General features: G+C 40.1%; 1 protein-coding gene across 2 annotated transcripts in view; it reads left to right on the top strand.

Annotated features, from left to right (window-relative positions):
- Positions 1 to 18,282, top strand: part of FAT3 (FAT atypical cadherin 3) — a 322,962-nt gene extending 304,680 nt beyond the window's left edge. The window contains exons 22-27 of one of the 2 annotated variants that reach the window (XM_071555903.1): positions 1,678 to 1,831; positions 2,871 to 3,526; positions 5,143 to 5,256; positions 8,607 to 8,666; positions 11,222 to 11,257; positions 11,860 to 18,282. In XM_071555903.1, coding sequence (XP_071412004.1) covers positions 1,678 to 1,831; positions 2,871 to 3,526; positions 5,143 to 5,256; positions 8,607 to 8,666; positions 11,222 to 11,257; positions 11,860 to 12,479 — 1,640 coding nt within the window. In that variant the 3' untranslated portion in view covers positions 12,480 to 18,282. The remainder of the gene's footprint in view (positions 1 to 1,677; positions 1,832 to 2,870; positions 3,527 to 5,142; positions 5,257 to 8,606; positions 8,667 to 11,221; positions 11,258 to 11,859) is intronic. The other variant, XM_071555911.1, reaches the window with a different exon arrangement.
- The last annotated feature ends 1,168 nt before the right edge of the window (positions 18,283 to 19,450 follow it).

Below are 19,450 nucleotides of genomic sequence, written 5' to 3'. Positions count from 1 at the left end.
CTTGTAACAGGACAATAAAACAGTGTGATATTTGAGTATCTATTTCATTTATCTTCAATTAAATAGGATTGGACTCTTGACTGAGTATGCAAGCAAGTCTGGTTCCAAGTTTATTCTCAAAAGCCTGTCCTCATGAAAGAATTCAATTAGAGGAACTGAACCCGATAGGGTATAAAAGATGTGGGAGTCTTAATGCAGAATTACTTTTGCCTTATGCCTCCAGTGGGCTTTCCCATATTGTTTCCACGAAACTCCTTTCCTTTTAACTGTGCTGGAAGTTCCTGCTGTGTTTACTGGAAGAGTAACTTTAAAATAAATATTTTATTTTTTTCCAGATGTATAAGTACAGAAAGTTTTTTAAAATATGTTTAAACAACTCACCATTGAGGGATGATATTTCCACTACATCAGTTTGATCTCCAGTAATTTTAACACTGAACTGAGTTGCAGTCAACCATTTCAGCTCTTACTCCAGCAGTATTAATTGTAGGAAGGTTCCTTGTTCCAGTTGCTTAATATGCTATACTCAGTAAGTATGTGAACTCCATAAATGGAGCTTGAACCTTGCCTACACATCTGTTTAGGACATTTGGATTGTTTAAGGAATCTTCAAAGATCAGCCAAAGTTCTCTTACAGATGTCCAGGAAAGTTTAGCTGGTTCAACAACTCTAACCTAGGAGCTTTTCCATCCCAGGTACTGCATTAGTCATCTCATGGCTTTCACAGCCTACGTGTTCCTGGCTCTGTTCAAATGAAAAACCACTCAGATTTCCATATCCAGTTCACAACATAAAGAGATGCACTGGCCCACTGGATTTCTTTGTGACCTTAAATAAAGCTTGTATTAATGGCATTGTGCCATATGAAATCACAAGAAGAGGAGGAAAAGAAAGAAGTTTGTCATTTGATACTCCACAGTGCAAACTGATGAGTTTAAAAACTGGGGTTTTTTTACTTTGTTGTTGCTCCTGTATTGGCAAAAACCACAGAAATAGGACTTTGATTCCCAACAGGGTCCCCCTCCACCTGAATAGTGTTATGACTGATCATTTGCAGCCAGTGATTAATCAGATTTTTGGTAGCACACACTCAACATAATCAGCTCTGATTAAGGCTGACATTGCCCAGGGTCAGCTGGTATTTTGAAGTTTATAGTTACTTCCTGGATGATGGACCTAATGAAAACAGTGTTTTATGACTGTCACATCCCTACTGTGTCATCCTTGTAAAGCACAGATGTGGAAAAGCTCTTAGCTGATGTATTTGTTCATCCGTGAAGCCCCAAAAGGAGTGTGGGCTGCCACTACCAGCAAATAGGTCTGTATTTTCAAAAATGTTGGGAAACGCATCCTCAATTGAGAATATTTCTTGTTACTGAAGTTCTTCATGAATGATGTTTATTCTTATCTGAATCACAACAATTAGAGCGGTCTAGGCTGCAGCATTTCTTCTGGTCCCTGGTTGTAGACATGAGTTCCAATTGCCCAGTCATCCCACATAAACAGACTCTTGACTAGCATTAGTGTGCACCACACAGACCAGAATGAGTGTAAACATTCCCTTGCCCCCACAGTACAATATATTTTTTGTGTAAAGCAGCCAAATGGTTCCTCTTGCTTCTAGACAGACTGAGTGGTAGGATTCTCATTTGTCTTTCTCTGTCCTTTGCCTCCCAGGGTACCATTGCAATTGCCTCTCCCAGTTTACAGGAAGGAATTGCGAGTCAGAGATCACAGCCTGCTTCCCAAATCCCTGCCGGAACGGAGGCTCATGCGATCCTATCGGCAACACTTTCATCTGCAATTGCAAAAATGGCCTGACAGGAGTCACGTAAGTGTCCCTGCCCAGGTGGGCAACAGGAGCTTTTCAATTCAGTGATGGCCCGCTTTTTTATTAGACATTTTGTACCCAAAATCTATGATTCACCTAGCAAAAAATAAACCCAAACTTAGGGCTTGTTTCAAGTCTGAGCTAATGAGAGCTGAGAAGTCCATGTGACCTGAATGCTCAGAAATGTTTTTCTGAACTTATCCTCCTTAATTGCTGATTCAGTTGAGACAGTTTTCCCTCAGATACACCTATCTGAGTGTTTGTGGCTTTTTGAGCAATCCTGTGAAACCTGTGGAATGTAATCTCTGTTTTGAAATGGATCAATTATTTAGTCACCTTAACCCTGACATAAAAGGGCTAATTTATTGCATTCATTTTTTAAAATCCCTCTTTTCATCTTATACTTCGTGTAGTCACAGAAAATCCCCTTACCTGCCCATCATATGCTTTTTTTCCTCATCCGGTTTGTCTGCTGTTTGTACTTTTTGCACTGTGTTTTATCACCTGTTATTTTATCTTTTTCAATTCTCCTTTCTCATTAGGGTTCCTGTTCTTTTTTTCCCCTCTTCTCTAATATTGACTTATTTTATCTCCAGCCCTCAATAATTTTACAAAGCCAGTATATCCTCCTCTTCTCTTAAATGAGTACTCTGATGTTTTTAATATATTTTTTCTCAACTCTCATCTCCTTGAATCCTCCTCTAATATTTTGTATTGAATCCCATGGGATAGTCCAAAAACAATATAAAAAAAGCAGAGATTATGACATTCAGTGAGCCTCATTAGGGTCAAGGAGCGTTTTCCTATCAGATGCTTTAAACTCTTATTTCCTTCTTGATGTTTCTGTTTTATAGTCTCAAAAAAACGCAGCCATAGAAAAAATTAAATGGCAATAAATAAGATAATAGTAAGATCATTTGCTAAGTAACAGAAAGTTGCTAGCTAATGGCACCACTTGGACAAGATAAGTTATTTTGCACAAGCTGGACTGTTTCCTGGGTGTTCTCCAAACTCCAGACTCTCCTTTTCTTCTTTTAAGGTGTGAAGAAGACATCAATGAGTGTGAAAGAGAAGAATGTGAAAATGGTGGCTCCTGTGTCAACATATTTGGCTCATTTCTGTGTAACTGCACCCCTGGCTATGTGGGTCAATACTGTGGTCTTCGCCCTGTGGTGGTTCCCAATATTCAAGCTGGTCATTCATATGTTGGCAAGGAGGAGCTGATAGGAATAGCTGTGGTCCTATTTGTCATATTCACATTGATCATCCTTTTTATCATTTTTCGTAAGAAAGTTTTCAGGAAGAACTATTCCCGCAACAACATCACCCTCGTACAGGATCCGGCTACTGCGGCCCTGCTCAACAAGAGCAATGGCATCCAGTTCAAGAACATCAGGAACAGTGGAGACAGCAGAAATATCTACCAAGAGGTTGGGCCTCCACAGGTCCCAGTGAGGCCGATGGCCTATACCCCGTGCTTCCAGAGCGACTCCCGGAATAACCTGGATAAGATAGTGGATGGCCTTGGTGTAGAGCATCAGGAGATGACGACATTTCATCCTGAGTCCCCTCGAATACTGACAGCCAGGAGGGGAGTGGTGGTGTGCAGTGTAGCTCCAAACTTGCCTGCTGTGTCTCCCTGTCGCTCCGACTGTGACTCCATCAGGAAGAGCACATGGGATGCTGGGACAGACAGTAAGTACTGCTGTGCACCGGTTTCATTCTTCTCTGCCATGGGTGAGGAGTGCCCTCAGAAGGTACAGTGGCACTGATACTCTTAATGCCTCACTCTAATACATGTGAGTTATTACATTTCTCCCATTGATTTGATTTCATTTTGAAAGGTTATAATTAAACTAGGCATACAAGAGCTCTACCTCTATGCATTAAAGTAGGACTAAATGCATTTATTTTACTTGTTCGGAAAGCACATGTAGGTAAGTGCTCTGAGCATTAGTTTTTCAAGTGATACAATACAATCATCTTTCCATTGGAAAAAATAATTTGGGGCAGAATTCTCAAATACAAGTTCTGCTGGGCTCAGGCCATTTGTCTCCCAAGGGAGTTAAAAACATTTAAACCTTCTGCAAGAAGCAATCCTGTTTTGTAACCGGGACAAATGAACCAATATTCTTTACTTACAGTGTCTGTGAAGTAAAGCAGAAAATCATGTACTGCTTGTAGAGTCACCTTTTCAGTCCATTGCATTCTCATCTGCATTCGTATCAAAGTCACCGCAAAATTTCCAATCCCCACACTTACCCTACCTGTGGTCTGATGGTTTCTCACCTGATAACACAGTGCTCCCTCCATTACTAAACAAGTTGCTAGACTTACAGCAAATTCCACATACTCTGTCATGGCAGGAAATGCCAGTTTGCTGGGGCAGAGTTATGGCCCTACATCATCTATCGTTGCAAATCAGAACATGTCATATGGACTGGGAGATACTTGTTTCACCATATAGGACTTTTTTTAAGATTGTTTTTCTTACTAGAAGTTTTTCCAAATGCATCTTCCAATTCTTAGAGAAGGTATGGAAGGAGGCTGGAAAAGGACATTTCAGAAGTAGTGATGGAACAAGGGAGAATGGCTTTAAGGTGAGGGAGGATGGTATTAGATATTAGGAAGGAATTCTTTATTATGGGCATGTTGAGGTATTGAAACAGGTTGCCCAGAGCAGTTGTGGCTGACCCATCCCTGGAGGTGTTCAAGGCCAAATTGGATTGAGCTCTGAGCAACCTTGCATTTATGCATATGTGTTTATTTACAGGAGAATTTATACCATAGGTTGCAGTTACATTTCTAAACAGTGCAGTTTTCAAGATGGAATGTCCCTGATGAAAAGCAGTGTAAATTGAAGAATAATCTATTATATGTCAGTGATGGAGCTCTTAAAATCTGATCCAAGGGCCACTGATATGAATAACAAGATGCACAATAACTTACATTAAGCATTGAATGAGCCTTTAATGAGACTCTCAAATTAGGAAATTAACAGTAAAGGTAAATGCAACTGTAATCCTTTGAATTTGCACATCATGTGAAAAGGCAATACTGAATACAGATGTTTCTTCCTTGATTGCAGTGCTGTCAGCCACTTGAAATACTCTTTGGGCTTCAAACACTTCAAAAGTCTAGGTATCTTCAGCAGCTGCCTTCTTGACGAATAGGTCATTTCCTCTGTCTGAAGGAAATACTTTATTCTGACAAAATTAATAAAGGCAGGATTTAAATGTGTCTGTGGTATAAGTAGACAAATGTGCATACCTAGAGAGTACCATTTTGCTTTGTTTTTACTGTCAATGAAGGTAAAGGGGTTGATGACGCTGAAGAAGTGACCTGTTTTTCAGGAAGTAATAAAGGCAGCAACTCAGAAGTACAGTCCCTCAGCTCCTTCCAGTCTGATTCCGGAGATGATAATGGTAAGAAATGGTTTTATCTTTATTATGCTGAAGAGAAAGCTATTTAGCTCTTTCTAATATTGTTAAAAATATTTATGTGACATCTTGAATCCCTGTAATGATGCTGAAAGTCAGAAAGTCCTGGGTTCAAACCCTCACTTTGTGCCCACTTACTAAATTTTAGGAATGTAATAAAAATCTGTAGGAAAGTGATAAAAATCTTGATGCTTGGGGCTGTTGTATGTTGTGTCAGGACCAAGCTTTACAGTGAACTAGAGCTATGATACAGCAGATTCATATTGCCAAGATATATGTGGACTAATAGGTTGCAAGTACAACTGTAGAATTTTTATCCTTTTCCCTCTTGGAAGAGCATGACTTTCATGTTTCATCAGTCAAATAAAAGGCATTTCTGTGCCATTTTCCAGGTCTCATTCATGGCCCCAATAAGACTCTGCTGGTGCTCAGCAGCAACAATGAGCGGACGAGCCAGTCCCCAGTGGTTTGGCTTCTCGCTAGTGATCACAGCTCAGCAAACAATAATAGAGCACCATTAAATCCTTGTTCAGTGCATACTCAGTGCCTGCTCTCGTGTCCTACATCATTATCTCAGTGGGTGACACGGGCAGAATCATACACAACCTGAAAGAGACCCAAAAAGTCAGAGCAAACTTTTGTTCCTGTGGCCCATGTGTGTTGAGCAGTGGGTCTGAGAACAGGCAAGATGTTTCTGCTGGGAGGGGATGGTGGATGTCAGGGAAGCCTCATTCAGATACCCAGAAAGAGACTAGCACAAAGAAATTGTACTTGGTTTCCTCAGCCACCAGTTAATGAACTGTCTGGAAACTCAGTTCCTCAGTCATGTCATGCAGCTCTTCTCTAGGTACTCTGAAATGTTGGAAAAAGCACTGAAAGCAAAGTGCACTTGCAGTTCCTTTCAGTTCAGCTGTGACTGAAGCATCACGATTAGTTTTGTTAAGCTTCTCAATCCTTTTCTGCTCTTTTGTGTTTTCTTAAAGTAAGAATTATTTTAATGATACATGCATACATTACAATTACCTTTAGAATAATTATTCAAGTGGTCATTTATTGTCATTGTTACTTTTTGTATCTCCCACATCCTAATTGGACATTTCAAGCTCCAGATCCTGCCTCCATTTAATTCAGTGACACAGTACCCACTGAAGCTGGATTGGACCTTCTGTGCCCACTCATTTTTTGTGAAAGCTGCATTTAAAATACAGCCTTTAGAGATAACATTCAGGGTCCAAAAAAATTCATATCTTCACGGAGAATGAGGAAAGAAATTTAAATCATCTGAGTCATTTGCAGAGGTCAGCGCAAGACGACATGCGCTGGTTTTCTTGAAACAGTTGGGAAGGTTTGCAGTGAAAGAGCCTAAAATGCAAATTAAGGCATAAGTAAAGCATATACATGTTAATAAGCCTGTCATTTTAATTCTTTGTTCTTCACCTGCCTGCAAAGGTTAAAAAGCTGTCAGTGAAACCACAACCACACCAAATCCCTCCCTCCAAAGCTAAGAGCAATTCTGCCAAGTTCCCAAATGGCTAGCAGAGGGGACAGGCTTGCATCATGCTGATGTACAAATGGCTGTGCCAGCAATGTCTTCTGAAACTGGGTAATTGCTTCTGACTGGGGAAACCTGTTTTGCACCAGTGCTTCCCAGTGAAGCCATGGGAGACATCCCATTGAAGGTGCAGACAGCGCTATGCTCTTCAGCGTGTATGAGGTGCAAGCAGCTTCCAGTCACCCTCTCCAGGGTGCTTGGAGCCTTCTCTTGCTGGGTCAAATAGGGCTTGTCTTATCAAGAAAACTCCTGGGTGTGATTTTGAATATACCTTCTTTTTTTCTTCACCTTTTTTCTACTGCATTTAAATTTCTTGGCTCCCTAAGTCTTGCTGAGAGTAGTTAGCAGTATTTTTTTGTGATCAGAAAGCAAAAAATGGCAGCACTGTTGCATTTGGGTATTGACTTGCACTAAACTGTGAGCAGTTTCGCTGCTTTCTGTGAAAATGCTCTGCTCAGCTCCCACCAGAGCCAACCCTTAGCTGCAATAAAGACTGTGATGGCCCTGTTTTTGTGCCTTCTGTTTTTCATTCTCAGTTGTTCTTCTCTTAGAATTTACAGCGGCCCTCCATCTCTTTTCCCAGCCATGCAACAACTAATTGCATGGAGTCCCTTATTTTTCTATAATGTTTATTATGCATTAACCAGTACAAGTTTCCTTTGTACAATTGTCATTGCTGTTGATGGCATAAACATGCTGACCATAGACATAGGACATGGCTGCTTTGGTTTATCGAGGCTCTTCTTGCCAAGCCTTCACAAGAACTGAGGAAATTGGATGATATCCCTGATCCCACACTCAAAATTTAACAAAGATGTGAAAATACCCAACATATATTTGCACAGTTGCTGTTCACACATTTCTTGTGACCGCTAAGTCTGTTGGCCTCATGAAACAAAATAGTATGTCTTGCCCAGCATTTCTGGTCCCCTTCTTAGCCTGCTCCAAGCAAACATTTTTTCGTAACTAAAGGCAAAGGAAGAGGGACAGATCCAGTGCCCACTGAACCAGAGCTTTGCTCCTGGTTTTGGTGGGTTTATTTCATGTCCTCACAAGCAGGGAAGTTAGGTGGTACAAAATGCACATCATCTACAGGACCACATGTTGTAGGCCTTCATGTTAAACAACTTCACAGTCTATATCAATTATTTCAAGGGGAAAGTATGTTTTGGTAAAACTCCTGCAGAGAATACACAAAGCATTTGTGAAACTATTCTGTCAAACACAGATCAAAATTTGAACCAAAGCTACTTGCATGTGTCCTGCTGTGCTGGTTAATGTCTCAGAGGTATTACACAACACAATACAAACAGTAAATAAGTAAATCATTCCTCTTAGGAAATAGATTGAGCTTAGCATCATTTCTGATGGTGCAATGGTCTAAAAGATAATGGTCCTTGGAGCACATGGCATCATCTCGAGAGACCTCTAAGCAATAATGAATTAGAAATTAGTGTCAAGTAGACAAGATACTGCTTTGGTTAAATGAATCAGCTGGCCAGTCTGATTGAATTTATGAGGTGATACACATCATCCCATATGCCTTTCTGGAAATGCTGGTTTGAAATTTATCACCACTCTGAAAATATATGGGATTATCTGAAATGAAATGTCCTGCAACCCATTGTATAAATTATGCACTGGTCGGCAGCCTTTTTTTTTTTCAGTGTCAGTTCTGTCTGTTTGAGAGAATTTATTGTGGTAACATATGATGTGTGTTTTAAATACTAACCTGAAGCTGTCCTTCCCCTCCCTTTATTTTCTGCTTTCCCTCCCCTGCAAGCTTCCATAGTGACTGTCATACAGCTTGTCAACAATGTAGTTGACACTATAGAAAATGAAGGTATTTAAATTTTTTTTCTTTCTTGTTATGCAACAATGCTTCCTGTTTTCATTATGAAAAATTCCAGCAGAACCTCACTAATCTACACTGACCAGAAAACCTGTAGCAGGGATTGGGTTTTGCAGATCAGCATGTTCATCAGCAAACATGAAAATGCCAGAGGAATGTACCCCAAAATATCTCTGGATAATTGAAGGTGGTAAAAAATGTGTCAAGACTTCATCTTCCTCTGTACAAGTCAATGTTTTTGCTTCTTTACGCCCATTGCCTTCAGAGAAAAGATTAAAGTGATAATAGAACCTTGTAATTGAAATTATCCTGACTGCAGAGACTGGGAAACAGAAGATGACACAGGAAGGCTGTAAAGTATCCCCTGGTACAGTAGAGCTGGGTAATGCCTTTCAATGGGATCATACAGAGAGGAGCAATGTGGTGGTAGGCAGGTGGCTGCTTTCTCCCAGGTAACCCTGTCAGACAGAAGATATGTAGACAAAGATCCAGGGATGCCACATAAGAAGGCAGCCTGACTGCCCCCAGGGGTTAAATGTGCACATTGAATAGAGCATGACCATGTACTTCAAGGACCCAACACCTCTTCCACTGGTTAACCTCAGGCTCCATGTTATAAATGAACTGATTTCTCTGCCTGTAAAGCAGGAATATCACTATTTTTCTTTTCTGTTAAGCACTGAGGAAATGTGGTGTATCACAGATAAACATTATTTATTTTTACAACATATCCTACTCTTGGGAAAATGTCAGTATCAACTCATGTTATCCAGAAGTCCAAAATTTCATTGGTCCTTAGCATATTTAAGCCAAATTTTGCAGACTTCAGCTAATCCAATTTACATAATACTTAAAGATAATTAAGTAAATTATTTTTCTGAAACAATTGGGGTTTTTTTCTTGAGCCAGTTTACATTAATTTTGAAAAACGCTTTTACTCCTAGCTAGTGGGGGGACTTGAGTATTTGTCTGTAGTGTATTTATGGATTTCCTGAAGTGTAAGAGTGCCATTCTTTTCACTATCAAATAAGTTAAGTAGTCAAGGTTAATACAAAAAGAAATCCCCACTTAAAAATAAAAAAATAACATATTAAAAAACCCAACAGAGGCACTGTAAATGTCCTTCCCTTCCTAAAGGAAAGCTTAAGCAAACACACTGGCTCTCCATCATGCTTTACAGATCATAAAAAGCCAGTCTGACAGCAGTTTCAAGAGGCTGAACTGAAAATGCTTTGCCCACTTCCAAGTTCCTTATATGAGACTTAATGACTCTTGCCTACTCTGCAGCGGAGCTAGTGGAGCTCTGGGCACTTGGCAGGCAGAATCACTGCCACTGTCATGGGATAATGGGACTCCTGCCCAAGGGACCTTGCCACACATTGTGTGAGTCAGCAAATTAGTGAGGTTCCCCTGGATTCTGAACCACACATCTCAGAGGGCCCTGAAGCATCTTGGGTGCAATGCCATTACACTGAACTGAATACAGCAAAATCCACTTTACAGAAAAGAGAGAAGTGAAGAAGAGTGGTTAGGGCCGGTTCAGACACTGCTGCTAATCCTGCAGTAGCCCCAGTCCTCCTTGCTCCGGTCTATTGCAGAGCAGGTAGAGAGCTGTGTCTGGCTAAAGAGCTAATGAAGAAATCACCATTACCACATGCACCATGTGGTGACAGGCAAGGGCAAGTGAGGTCTTAGTAGGTGGAAGCCTGGAGAACAGTCTTCTCTGCCCTCGTCTGCATCTGAGCACCAGAGGTGATGCCATAAAGGACTATTTATCTTGCCAGATCTCCTCCAGCAATGCCATCCAGAGACCTTGCTGAGTGACTTCTTGCATGAAGCCCAGTAACATGTGGCTGAACAAGAACATATCCATCTAGAAAATGCTGCAGCTTACTCCCCGCTCTTGTCTCACATAAAACCTCTTTCCTTGCTCTCTCCCCCACCCCTGCACCCTCTCCATACCGGAATGCCTCCCTCCCCACCGGCTAGCATGGCAGTGCAGGTGGGAGGTGGGTATGGGGTTGCGGAGCATTGTAGCTGATGGCCCCATTAAATGGCTTTGTATTCTATTCTATTCAGGTTCTTATACCGTGCCCATCACCATGGTATCTGAGCCCAGGTGGGCCCAGATTTGTTTGAACCGGCCCTGAGAATGGTAGATTCTTATTTTTCTGTTTCAAAGTGAACAAGTGAGAAAAGAAATGTACTTTGCAATTATAAACCATAGAGATGGTGGATAGCCCTTTTTTGTATTAAGAATTCCAGCTCTAATGTAATTCCATATCTGTTCAGTGAAGGTAAATAATTAAGATTTGATAGAAAAGGAATATAATACACGACATAAACATTTTTTATGTATGTCTGCATTTGACGGGCAAGTTTATCTTGCACATTTAAATAAAGAACAATTAAGAATCCATTAAAATTACACTGAGGCAGCTTTACTTTAGAAATATGCATGCAAAGTTTCGTATTTTCACATGTTATACAATGCTGGTAACAAGCTCTGAGTTACCAGTTTTTACATTTCACTTTGTATCTGACAGTGTCTGTTATGGATCAAGGACAGAACTACAACAGAGGTGATTTTTCTGGGACACCTTCTGCTTGTCGGACTGGGCTGGGGTGGGCAGAGCACTGACTTATCTGTTGGGTTTTTTTCTTGAACTGCTTCTCGTGTACTCTTTTCTTTGCATTACATTGGGTTCAAAAGCTGCATGAGAGTAGTCAGCCACTTTTTTCAAAATTCAGTTTTCAGTCAATCAGATTATGTGCTTGCACACTTTCTTTCTTTAAGTCATTGGAGGTGGAAGGGGAGATGAGATGTGATGCTATAAGCATACTTACTGTATTTATAGATTCAATTAACTGTGAAAAGCAGTAATTCAGACATTTTTGTCACTCTGATTTATTGGAGTCATCGTTCCTATTACAACCCAGTAGCATCCTAAAAAGTGAAATGCCTGAGAGTGGCCATGCTTTGTTTCCTTGCTTGTTTGCATTAGCATCATAATGCAATTTGTTCTCCTCCTCTCCCCCTCCAGTCAGAGCATGGCTGACCTGTGTCAGTGGACTGTGGCGCATGCTGTGATTTAAATGTGCTGAGGACTCAGTGCATGCAGGACACTGTTCTCATTTGAGGTCTCATCCTAACAGAATGCTGTGATTCTCTTTTCTGCTGCAGCGTATCATTGGGATACCTCTGACTGGATGCCAAGTGCTCGCTTGTCCGACATTGAGGAAGTACCCAATTTTGAGACGGCAGATGGCGGCTCAGCTCATCATGGCAGTACCAGAGAACTGGAAACAGATTACTACCTTGGTGGCTACGACATTGACAGCGATTACCCTCCCCCTCATGAAGAGGAGTTTTTAAGCCAGGACCAGTTACCGCCTCCTCTTCCAGAGGATTATGCGGACCAATATGAAGCCCTCCCTCCCTCGCAGCCAGTCTCAATGGCAAGTACTCTCAGCCCTGACTGCAGGAGACGGCCGCACTTCCACCCCAGCCAATACCTCCCTCCTCATCAGTTCCCCAATGAGACAGACACCACAGGGTCTCAAGCTGGGAACGAGTTTAGTACTTTTGCTGTTGGCCCAAGCCAGAACACAGAAAACCTTAGTGCAGGTAAGATGCCCATATCCTTGCACAACTCTCTAGATGCCTCCTCCTCTGATGTCTCGGCCAGCTGCGGCTTTGGTGACTCCGAAGTAGCCATGAGTGACTTTGAAAGTGTGGAAGAACTCAACCTAGAAAATGTTCACATTCCATTTGTGGAGACCCAGCATCAGACACAAGTGTAAAGGAAGCTTCTTTCTTCTTCTTCCTTCTATTCTTTTTTTTAATTTTGTCATTTGGTTCAATTAATAGTATAAATATTGAGAAGAAAATTTGCTGAAGGTGTATCTATATATATTGGGAAGGCAAAAATACAGTATACCCCATTATTAACTTGTTCAGAAATGATACTGTATGTGCAGACATGAAGATAGCAATTGCGTTAAGTATTACACATCACAAAATTGTTACAGACAATCTGGAGAGTGTGTACCTGTATTTATTACCAAAAGTAAAACTCAGCTTTTGAGATGGGGGAAACAATAATTGCTAAATATTTTCTTTCTCTCTCGTAAAGTTTGATTTTTTAATTTTTTTTTCATTGTGTTATTAAAAGTGTTACAGTGTTATGATTTCCCCACAGTATTAAGGAACTGGTATGGATCATTCCAAGATGCACTGTTGTGTGAAACTTTGTGTCAGGAGAGAGTGAAAACAACTGATTGCCAATGCTACTGTGTACAACATGTCAGATGGCTGAAAAAAAACCAATGTTTACCAATTGACCTGTCAAAGACAAGCAGCCAGTTACTTGTCCATAAATATTTATCTGTACTTTGTTTGTTACATAGCATTTTATTCTACTTTGTGTGCATATAGAGCAACATACATACAGTTTATATTTACTCCAAATTGGTCTACTTTGATTGCCATTTTTTTAAAACCTGATGTCAGGTGCGTGTGCATTGCCTCACCTGTGAGGACTTCTAGAAATGTCAGGGTTTGGCTCAGGAGTGGCCTGGTTTTGCCTCAGCATCCCTTGACTTCTCTATGCAACGTAGACATGTATCTGAAAACACAGGGAAACCTAACTAACTACACACATTTTTTTAAATTTCTTACTTTGGCAATTGTCTCTTTAACAGCAGTCATTATGCTACAGTTGTTGCAGTAAAATTAGTTGCAATTACGTTGCATGTAACACTGCTGTAACTTCAAATTTTTAGCTAACTTCATTTGGTGAAACTCCATCCCTAGCTTTTAGAGGATGAGTTCTTAGCTACTATAAACTGATTCAGACAGTGGAACTGCATGGATGGACTGTGACCAAAGAGACGGCCCTAGATTTTCCACTGGATTTGTGTTTTTGTAGAATTTGAGGACTTCCAAAGATTGCAGACTTCAGAATATTGTTGTGGGATGAACAAAACCATGGCATCTGTATGCTTTTATGCTTCCCTCAGCCTGATTGGAGTAAATGGCCATTCACATTGATTTAGCCTGAGCATCAGTATGGAAATATGGGATTTTCACTCACTGTTTTAAAGCAGAATATACATGCCTGTTGCTTGTGCTCTGAAAAATGTTTTTATCACTGTATTTTACAGCATCTGTACACCTTACCAGTGAATGTGTGCCTACAAGTCTACATTACGGCTGGGTTTTCATCTGTTCCTTCCATGACATAATTCTGTCATTCTGAAAAGTTACTGAATACCTAAATCGTTGTGGACATGAACAAATTCTTTAACAGGTTTCCTTTGCTGCTTTCCATGTCCTGTCCCTTGATCAGTCACCTTAACTGGATAGTTTCAGGAGTTTTATTCCAGGACATGTTCTTGACTGACTTGAGTTTCACCCAAAATGAAGTTGGGGGCCATTTCTTGACATATAGAAAGTGTTTATTCAGCAACTGCCCCCAACACAAAGAAAATATTAATAGAATTTCATTTAAATAATGGCAGCTTGTAACACTTTTAATAAAACAGGATTTCTAAAATTCTTGGAACTAGGTACAGTGAGTTGCTGCTTCCCTCCAATAACTCATGTAACTGTCAAAGATTGGTGTAGATGTTTTCTTTGGGATGATGCAGCTATTCCTCAGTAGAAAAAGCTCATTATGCAGATACATGAATAAATTGAGTGAACTTCTAGAAAGAATGTACTGCACATACAAGTATTATCAAGTACTTGTCTGCAAATTGGTCCTGTCCGTTGAATTTATGAATGTCACTTGGTCTTCTCAGAGTAAACATGCTTCTGTAACAGTGATATATTCTGAATGTGCTCATGGTGCGTTTCAACCCCCTTTTCCCTGATCTATTCCTGTGGTTTTAAGAAAAAAAAATATGGAAATTTGTATCGTGATTGCAGAAAACTGAGGGATTTGCCAAAAAGCCATAAAATGGTTTGGCAAGCCTAGAGGCATGGATAGAGGATAACTCTTATTGTTCATGAAGTCTGTGTTACAGGAAAGAAAATGCAATTAGACTGATGTCTCTTCAAGAGTAGGAACATCAGAGTTTGCAAAACAAAGCTGCAAATTTAACTGCACTTTTAAAGCTTGTATGACTTTCTGAGAAATGTGATGCTCTCTTAGCATTGGGCTGCAGTTTACATGAGGTGTGCTCCTACTCAGTTTTGGTTTTAGACATTTTTATCCATTACGCAATGAATTCTGTTTGAGCCCCCAGCTAGTTATTAGGTGTACTTTTCTTCTGTAGTGAAAATTCCTGCATAAGCCTGAGACACCTATATCAAGCCTTTACTTGGACATATCAAGAGTGTCACAAGGGGGAACACCGTGGGAGCTTAGAAATTGCCATACGGAAAAAAAAATCAATGTTTCTTACCAAGCTTGTTGCCTCATTAATACATTGTTGGTGGTGAGTTTTTCTGGTAAAATATGCATAAATACAGTGTATAGTACTTTTTCTGTTTGATGTTGTTGCCATTTCATTTCATTGACCACCTACTTATTGAAGTGCTGTTGGGAAGGTGCCAAGGATCACCCCTTCAGCTTTCTCTGTCCTACTCATGATTTCTATACCTCAATATCTCCTCCCTTCCAATTCCATCTTTAAACAGATTCCCTTCTGTGAATATGGTACTTCTGTGGCTTTTCTGGTTTTTTCAGGCTCTTTTTGATAATGATAAGGCCCAAATGCAGCTCTAAAGGTGAAATACCTCTTAGGGAGTCAGATTTTCATATTAACATCTCCTGTTAAACCAAACCACTTTATTTTCTTTTTAATTACTGCTCCATACAGACATGTCACTATCTTCTAATCTGGAAGATAAAAACATGTTCATAACCTAATGTCAGAATTATTGTTCATATTAGTCCATCCAAGATATATATTTCTTTTTTATGCCATATGATGAGTTCTGTATTGCTGCTGCTGTCATTGGCAAGTCCCTGGTTCTGCAAGAGCTGCCCTCATATGTCTCCTTATCCAGTGTGTCTGTATTTCAAACTACATCCCTGTAGATGGCTCCACTACATGTTATTTTCTCTCAGAATCATCTGTAGCAGATGATTTCACAGGCTTAATAAAGTACTTTTGAGTAACGTTGGGTTATAACTTTTAGAATGAAGGAAGTCTTTGCTTTTGGTAAGGAAACAGCAAAAGAAAAAAGCGACTTGTTAAAATGCAAATACTTACTTGTATGAAAAATCACTGACGTTGCCAGGGTGTATCAGTCTGAGTAAAATCATGTTTTCAATCTGTGCTTTGATCAGATTGAGAATGTATTGCACACAGACAGCCCTTTTGATAAATTCTGGCAACAGAAAGAGGCAGACAACATGATGTATGTTGCTGAAATCACATTATTTTTCCTTGTGGAAAAGGAAAAATTAGGCTTATGTACTTTCCTTCATATGTTATTTATTTTGCCTCTGTGTTACATTAAAAAAAAAAAAAAAGGGCAAAAAGTTCCCCACAAAACTGTAGATACTGGTTGCTGTCCTGGGCCATATCTTAGAACAAAGGGCCAAATGTGACACTGAGGAGCTGCAGAATCACTTCCCTCCCATGGGAGCAAATGGACAACCCCACTAGAAGACCACCATAAAGTTGCTTTCCTATAGGACCCTCCTATAGGATGCAGCATATGAAGGCAACCAGGAGGACTTCAGAATGCAAAGATTCACTGCAGAACTGTGATTTCCTTAAGCTCAGTGCTGTCTTTGATCCTGAACTATCCCGTGGGTTTCCTGAATCAGAAAGCTGTGTGCTCCATCCCTCAAGCAGGCTCTCCCCCTCTGCGTGTCCCACAAAGAACCTAAATTTTGGTCCTCAGAATCTGTTCTCACGTTTTTTAAATTCTTTGGCATAGTCTGAAGTAGTGATAGCCTTGACATATCAGTACCCTCCAGACACTCAGACTGGGTGCTGCACAGTGCAAAAACACATGTCACTGAAATGCTGATTAATGGGGAGGCAGCAGCCTCTTGTCTCTGCGAGCCAGGCAGGTGGGAAATCTTGAGAATATGACATAAAAATTGTTGTTCTTGGCTCATATAGATTCCGTTGTAAAGAGAGGTGTGGGCTAGACAGGAAAAATAAGAACAGTTTTACTTCTGATCAAGCTCCTGCTTGAAAAAGCTAAATGGATGCTACAGTATATCCTTATAGCCCATAATAATTGCAGTCATGGGAGAGGGAGTTGAAGGTGCCCTCAACCAGTTCTGCTAAGCTTCATTTAAAAAGGAAGCACCCTTAATAATGGAGGAAACCAGCTCTTTAAAACCAGTACTGAGAGTACATCTGTGCTTTGTTGGTAATGTTTGGAGCTATTTGCTGAGTAATAATGGGCATTTCATCAGTTTCCAAGAAGAGAGCTACATCTTCAGGTTCATTCCCTGGTGGTTTACTGTCATTTACCATGCAGTCAAGCTGTGCTTTTTGTCTGTTTGCATCTCTGTTCCTCTCAATATGCCAAACTGTGATTTGAGCCTTAGAAATTTAGACCATTGGCCATTACCCATGGATTTTTAGCAAGTGTTTCATGAAGTTAACATCTAACATTTCCATTATCAGAAGGGCCATTCATTTAGTAATTTAGCTGCATCATCCAAGGGATGGGTGGATGGGGAGGAAATGAAATTAAATTCATTTCTCTATGTAATAATGAAAAGCAATAATTGCAAATATGTCGTTTTACACAAAGGCCATAAGTAATCTTTACCAGTGTTAAGAGTGCACTTGAACTGTATTGTGGAAAGAGATTGGAGCCCTCAGAACTGTAGCATTCCTTTTTCATAGGAATACCTGAAACACTATTATTTAACAATGCAATGAGCCCATACTGCCACTTTTCAGGAGATGACAAAGATGTTTAGGAGTGAAAGCAGTTCTCTTTAAAGCACTGTATTGGAAAAGATTGATTGTCTTGTAAATTTTATCTGCCACAAGCAGGCTGGTTTGTAAAAGATGTATGTTTTGGTGTTTAAAAAGAAGTTTATAAAATAATGTATATAATGGTTTCAAATTACCGGGCTTTTGTAGATATTTGATGCCAATCAGGTCGCTTTAATTTTTTTGTTTGTTTGTTTGTTTGATATAATTCTAAAGAGTCATCAAAGTTGGTTTAAACTTTTAAGATAACAACAAAAAATGGAAACAAAAAAGTTTTAGATCTGAAAACTTTTTAATCATTTCAAAATGTACTGTAACTTTCCTTTGGGTTCAGCTTTTGTTTAACTTCTTTCTGTTTCTAAGATGTTTTTTATTGAATTTTTTTTAAATGAATGTGTTTTGCACAAAAAACCTAGAGATAGGATTTTTATTCCATTTCAAGTAGCTATTAGGAGATGTCGTTTTTCCAATGACAACAAATTTAACCTTATGCAAAAGGGAAGGTTTATCAGTTTGAGTGGGTATAGTCCTTCATCCGAAAACTAATTATTCCATCATCATTGCTGTTGGCAGTATTGTCTTGTGTTCTTTTGCTATAAAAACAAAACAACAAAAAAAAGTGTACAGGTTTGTAACTGCCAAAATTTGCTAAAGTTCATGGTTAAAACAAATTTTCCAAGTAAACAAAGAGAAAAGCCCAGCTGTGTTGACTGCTTCTTGATTTTTCTCCTATTTTCAAAGGAGGGAACAAGACACATCAATTCTGCAAGGCATGTAGCATTTCATTGCCTCTCTGTGTACAGGATTGCAGAAAATTCTAGCCTTTTGGACTCTTCAAATTAATTTCATTGTTACATGGTAATTCCTCTGTAGGGGTCCCTACTTGCACTACAGAGTACACTTGCCAAGAGTTGCTTATCTGGTGTGTATAAGGTAAGGCAGTTGCCCAATTAAATCCACACAGCCTCAAATAATGGAAAAGGCATCATCACATTCTGTAGCCATCTAGACAGTGAGCTCCATTGACAGACAATTTTAGGAGACAGTACCCCTGTCCTATGGCAGTTGCTTAGTGGGGATGCAAGGAACGGGTTTGTAAAGCAACAGCCCACTCCACAGTGGACCAGAACAGATTTGCCACCTGCTGCAGGCATCTCTATCCTCAAGCATCATGGCACTGGCAGGTGGAACCAGCTGGGACAAAATCAAGTGAAAAGTCTTACTTATGTAATCACTTCCTCTGAAAAGAGGTATCATTGTGCTAGGCATGATACTCAGTCTGCTTAGTGGGTTACACTCAGGGATATCCCATTTATTCCTCCTTCGTGCCATCTGTTCAACTCCAGAGCGCAAGGTGCCCTAGCTGGACTGGACTGAAGCATGGCTAGCCCAGCTGCAATGTAGGAAGAAAGGGAGATATTCCTTCCAGAGCTCCTTGAACACCCTGCCATGACACAGCCAGGAGCAGTCCTTGTGCTCCTGGGGAGGAGAGGTGCTGCCAGCAGCCTGTGTCTTGTTAAAACATGAATGACTCACAGCAGTGTCTCTATCAGCACCAGTCAGGGCACAAATACCGTTTCTCAACAACCTTGAAACAGAAGTTTAAGCTATGGAAAGGGAAAATACCAAGTCAGCATTAGAAATGTCTCTTCCCTCTAGAATACCTTTTTATTTTCTTCCTAACATGGATGAGTAGCTTACCTTAGCACGTTTCCTATTTAATTTCCTACTTTTATTTCTGCTTGTAAAAGAGCTCTTTTTGTTTTCCACCATTACAAGTAGATTTTGACACAATCTCAGAGAAATATTTGTGGCAGCAAAAGTAGCCTGACAGTTCAGTAAGACTCACTGTT

Source organism: Pithys albifrons, chromosome 1, assembly GCF_047495875.1.
Source record: "Pithys albifrons albifrons isolate INPA30051 chromosome 1, PitAlb_v1, whole genome shotgun sequence".
Classification (NCBI taxonomy): domain Eukaryota; kingdom Metazoa; phylum Chordata; class Aves; order Passeriformes; family Thamnophilidae; genus Pithys; species Pithys albifrons.
This window is presented reverse-complemented; position numbering and strand designations above follow the sequence as displayed.